This window comes from Limulus polyphemus, unplaced genomic scaffold (assembly GCF_000517525.1).
Source record: "Limulus polyphemus unplaced genomic scaffold, Limulus_polyphemus-2.1.2 Scaffold12, whole genome shotgun sequence".
In the NCBI taxonomy this organism is placed as follows: domain Eukaryota; kingdom Metazoa; phylum Arthropoda; class Merostomata; order Xiphosura; family Limulidae; genus Limulus; species Limulus polyphemus.
Window position 1 is genome coordinate 859,951 of NW_013665622.1, and position 5,685 is coordinate 865,635.

Here is a 5,685-nt window from a genome sequence, read left to right on the forward strand (position 1 = left end):
GAAAAACAGCTAAGCTCTAGTGAAAATAGTTTTGTTTTTATAAAAGAATTATTGTATTTTACTAAATGAAGTAGTCATACACTTTATCCTTCAAAAACTAGTTCAAAATATATCTTTAGTTATATCTAAGTAGATTTTTTCTAAATTTTGTGCACATAGTTTGTCATTTTATTAGCCAATGTTAAAAGGTAGTAAGCATGTTCCAATCTTTCTTTTTTCCAGGCAAAGCTTACCTATATGTTAGCGGGTGGAGCCTCATTTCACTTTGACCCTGTGTCTGACCCTCTTTGCGGAGGGCCAAGCCCATCTCAACCGGTGGCGCAGAATCTCATAAAAAATGATGCGATTTGGGGTTTTTCTTCACTATAGTTAAATGTTACTTGGAGTAGTAGGTGACGTATGTAGCGTTTGATTCTAGTATACAGTACTATTAACGTTTTTGCTCACATATCTGCGGTAACTCAAATTCACTTTGTCTTTTACTTCTGTGTGCATATATAACGTTCATTCTGTGTTTATCTTGTGTAAACGTGTTTCTGAAAAGCCTCTTCTGAACTCCAGCAGCCAGTCAAAGTCATAAAAGAACTGTAAATCCGCCAGTAAGTGTGAATACTTGCACAATTTGTGTAGATAAAATTTTATTCCTTGTATTGTTTGTTTGTTTGTAATTAAGCACAAAGCTACACAATCGAAACCCGGATTCTAGCGTTGTAAGTCCGCAGACATACCGCTGTGCCACTGGGGGGCAAATTCCTTGTATGTGATTGTTTTCTTTTCTATCTGTATTCATTTTATTCTGTGCATAATATTTCTAGAATCTACGTTTGCAGATACTTTTGAACTTAAGAAGGGAGTATATGGTTTTTTGAATAGTAAAGGATATGCATACATTTTTCACAAGGGTGGAAAGTCAGCCTTCAAGGATAAAATGGCCCTTGTCAGTAAGTTATGTTATAATGCAAATACATGTTATAAAATCAAGTAGCTGACTGTTATGGTAAAAGGTTTTAGACCATTCTGAAATATTTTATCAGTCCAGTAACCAATTTTTATAGTTGGCATCTAATAATTTCATAGAGCTCATAAACAATTTATAAATGGAAGGAAAATTAACAATGTCAGAAATTTGGTACCTAATAATTACAATTTAAATAAATTGATGTTTCACAAGGTTAAGAGGGCGCATATTGCTTTAGCGTTGCGCAGGAAACGTTGTTTATCGATTGACGGAGATAGGAGGTCAGTCTTAAGATAAGTGCATCAATAGCTGGTTTTATATCGCTCGAAGACGATAGTGATTAGTTTAACCTTGGGGCTAACTTGTCGAAAATACTTGTTCGTTTGATAATCCCTCTTTTTTTTTTTTTTTTTTCAAAGATGACGATTACGATGTTTTTGGTGCAATTTCAGTGGGTCTTCTTCACTCTCATCTTTGTGTGTGGAGGTAGGCTTGAGTTAAATTTGAAATTAAGTTCACCTTAAAATGATTTAAACTTAAAGTATAATAAGACTAAATAATTAAATTTAAGTTTACTGTTTAGTTAATAATTTGATTTGAAAATCGTTAAATTTATAATATATCCTCATGATCACCACAACAGCGATAGAAAGAGCCTAGGCCTAAATTTTAAATTGCATAATTTAAATCTGTAATTCATAAACAGGAACGAATGCTCCATTTTTTGATTTGCACTGTGCAGAAATTTACAAGTTACACTGACACAGTAAACTTTGAACATTCTTAACCTGAAACTGAATCGTACTTTGTTCTGAGTTGTAGCTTGGATTAAAACCTGTGTATTTAGTACTAAATATACACAAGTTTTAATCCTAGTTACAACTCGGAACAAACTTGCAAAGTACGATTCAGATTAAGAATGTTCAAAGTCTACTGTGTCAATGTAGGTTTAAACCGATTTTTCTGATGACAATATCTTGAATAACCCACAGTATGTTTAATAGACAATTCATGTAGCTATTGCTATTACTAGTAATGTAGAATTATTATTAGTATTGCACTGCAATTTGCATGAGTATGGAATAATACTAAAAACATCCATAAGTATAGCCCAAGTCAAGTGTGTCCTTCAGCTTGGGAAGCTAATGTAAAAATTGCCTGGTCTCTTGGATTTATATCCTTTATTCAGTATAACTGACTGATATACATGCAAGTACAAAAAGTATTGTGCATAATGTTTATGCTATAAAAGTACCCCAAGGCTTTTACTTTTAGTTTTAGGAGTGGTTATAGATAACTAAAAACAGTGTCCCTTTTTGGAATAATTACTAAAATTTGTTATGAAAAAAGTAACAATTTTGTTGTTGAGAGTAACCATTTGTAAGTACATGTGTATCATTTGTCTTTTGTTAGCATGAGTGATCATATGTAACTTAAATCATTTTTTGAAGACTTGTTTGGTGGCCCAAAAATTTAAAGAAACCAGAGTTTTGAATGTTTGTCAGGAATCATATGCTATTACACTGTATGCTATTTTTATTGTGATGTGAAAAATACAAAACATTTTATTCAGCAGTACTAACACTAGGGAATAATATTTATAATTTTACACAGTCACAAAATTCTCATAAATTTGATTTCAGCCTTATGCTGTATAACAGTGGTAAACTAGTGTATTTTATATGGTTGTGTAAGTGTTATTTTCTTGATGGATGAAATTCCACCATTTTTCATGTATTTATCACATTATCAGGCAAATCATTCCACAAGCTCATAACTTGAACAAAAAAATTTTTTTAAAGGACAAGTCTGCATCTAGGTTTTAGCTTTTAAATAATTTTCACAGTTTGTAGGATGACTGCCCAATGATTTGTTTTAGTAGTTAGTCCCTAGAACTCTTTCCAATAAGTTGATAATCGTTCTGTAGTAAGGGGACTGAAATTGTCCAGAGTAATCTAAGTGAGGCCTCACCAGAATCTTGTGCATTGTTAAAATAACCTTGTTGTATATTTGAAACTCCAAAAAATAAAAATAAACCTTGTTTATGCTCTTAACAAAGGTAAACACTTCGCAAAATGCTTTAGGGTTTTAATAAGTTTCAAATCCTTTTTCTACAATACCATTGCATCTTTCATACATGATGCAACACCTTTCCAATTTTCATACTCTGATTCTGAAGCATAATTTTACATTCATCAACATCAAAATTTTCATGTTCTGGCCCATTTATCAATACCCAAGGTCTCTTTGGATAGAGAAGAATTGTCAACAGATCCATCCTTTCCTAGTATTATATTATTATAATCACAATTAGGAATAGTACAGTCTAAGAATCTATCCAAACAATTAACATAAGTAATGAGCAATAAAAAATCCTTAAACAGACCCCTGAGGTATTGAAAAGTCGCATAGATGCTTTCTCAGTTAGAAAAGATGCCTATCTATCATTACTCTTACTTTTTATCATCAAGCTATTCTTCTCTCTCTAACTTTTTCCACTAGTCTCATAAACTAATTAATTTTTGTGAATATCTTATCAAAGGCTTTCAGGAAGTAAAGATGTGATATGTAAATATTATAGTTCTTAACTTATTAAATTAATAAATCTTTTTTTTCGACATTTTGGAAATATCAATAAAGGTTTCTGTATTTAATTACAACTTTTAGATGAACAGGATGTATTCAGTCTTGATCTATGTTAATATTTGCCCTGTAACATCTGATCAAGAAAACTAATCCAGATTATGGTTTTCTCTGGCTTGCTTGATAAGTTGTTGATTGTTTTTTAGCTGCAGCTTAGTGGCTCATAGAATGGCTCTGGGTTGTTGTTTTTTTCAAGTACAAACTTTTATCATAGTTCTGTTATCTCTTGACCAATTTGAGATCTAATTACACTTTTGGACTCAGGAGGTCAAACCCTTTCGATAGATGTATTTGACCTTGCCCAAGGTCTCCAAAGTTAATTTACTCTAATCCTGCCTAAAAGAATTTCAATATGAGGGTAGGCTGGTAGAGCTCCTGATGAGTAATAAAATTGTATCGGGTATACGAACACCCAATGCTTGGTATTGCTGGTGCATAAAAGTATAGCTAATAAAAAGGAAACAAAAGGTCTCGTAGATAAATTTACTCTAATCCTGCATAAAAGAATTTCAAGTGCTGCGGCTATTGAAGATTCCCTCTTGTTTAGTAGTGTCTTGTATGTTGATATGTAGAGGCACAGATGCTGGAAACTATGGTTTCTCTTTTCATTAATGGGGTTAGTCAAACAACATGGGTAAAATAGCATTCTTCTGAGTTCTGATTAGAGCTGAGCATTGAACATAGTTTATAGCAAAGTTAGTCTTGATCAGAATTTTCTTGATGTTGGTCAGATGTGCCTCAAATTTTGCTGCTGTCCAGTGGCCTTATACACTGAAGTAAACCTTTTTCTTCCAGTGATGCATTTTTTATATATTTTGTTGATGTTTTTGTTTCTAAGATAAACTTATCTTGTTTAATATCCTTGCTCCCTGCATTCCTCCTGGACCTCTTGTTTTGTAATTTTGATTAATTTAGACTTACGTTGACCAAGTATACCTTAACCCTTTCGAGACGGGTCACGGGTGAAAGGCCATGTCATCCTGTTTGTTGACTCGCATTCAAAATTTTATTGAACTACTATTTCACGAATTTATGTCAATACGTTTAGTATCAAACTGTAGATTATAATTCAAATTTTAGTACTATATATTACTCAATTTCTTAATTTAAAAACAAATATTAAAAAACACAGATAAACATTGATTTTTGTGTGTCATGTCGTATGTTGAATGCAGCACTGGTTCAAATTAGATGTTTGTGAAGTCAAAATACTAAGTGTATAGTTTCAAATGAATTAGAAACTCAAATTACCGATATTGACAAGCTATATTTATACAAAGCTTTATATATAAAATCAAAGCCTCTTGTCTTTTCAATATGCTAATTAAACACAGTGGCACCCTGCCCATCTCTTTCCATTTTTGGAAATGCTCCCTTATATATGCTTACTTCTATATATGATATGAATTGGAAGCACAGAATGTCCCCTAGTGGCTTTCTCGGCAATTTTAACGGTCTTGATGCCATTTTTTTCTTTTGAACCAATATTTCAAGAATGTAGGGTGTCTTTAGTCTGCTCGAAATTTCATATTTTTTTAGACTGAAATACATCTTAGTTACTAAAATTTATAAATTATAGTGTAATTCTATGGTATTAATGTAGTAATTTATGATCTTTTAGTTATTCAAATGTATATATAATACCTAAAAAAATATTTTGTTTCCTTTCCTCCACATGCAACATTTCTAAAGGCTTAGCAACCTACGTAAAGCAGTGACCGAATACAAAGGTCGTAACTAGAAGAAATAATTGTTTGCTTTACTTCTTTAGTTGCTATTCTATGTTTTAGGAAAAGTGTTTATGAACTTATTTCAAAATATCAATAATCTATACACATATATAATGTAGATTAATTGAAATGTGACCGTATTTTACAAAATACTAATCTACTAAAACACAGCCAAGACAGGTTGCTTTGCACAGACAAAAGGTCAGTTTTATGTTATTTGATATGGTAACATGAGTGCACGTGAGCTGCGTTATTGTAACTTCTGTATTGTTAGCCAGGTACGGCTGAAAGGTCAATATAATAAAGATAATATATATATAAATCTATAATGTTATGAGATTTAAGCTATTTATT

The 5,685-nt window shown here is 31.8% G+C and overlaps 1 protein-coding gene across 3 annotated transcripts in view; it reads left to right on the forward strand.

Moving 5' to 3' along the window:
* Nucleotides 1–1,212: 1,212 nt before the first annotated feature.
* Nucleotides 1,213–5,685, forward strand: part of LOC106456838 (neuroplastin-like) — a 40,390-nt gene continuing 35,917 nt past the window's right edge. For 2 of the 3 annotated variants that reach the window (XM_022382663.1, XM_013916209.2), the window contains exon 1: nt 1,215–1,444. In XM_022382663.1, coding sequence (XP_022238371.1) covers nt 1,378–1,444 — 67 coding nt within the window. In that variant the 5' untranslated portion in view covers nt 1,215–1,377. Of the gene's footprint in view, nt 1,445–5,685 lie in introns of all 3 variants that reach the window. The other variant, XM_013916217.2, reaches the window with a different exon arrangement.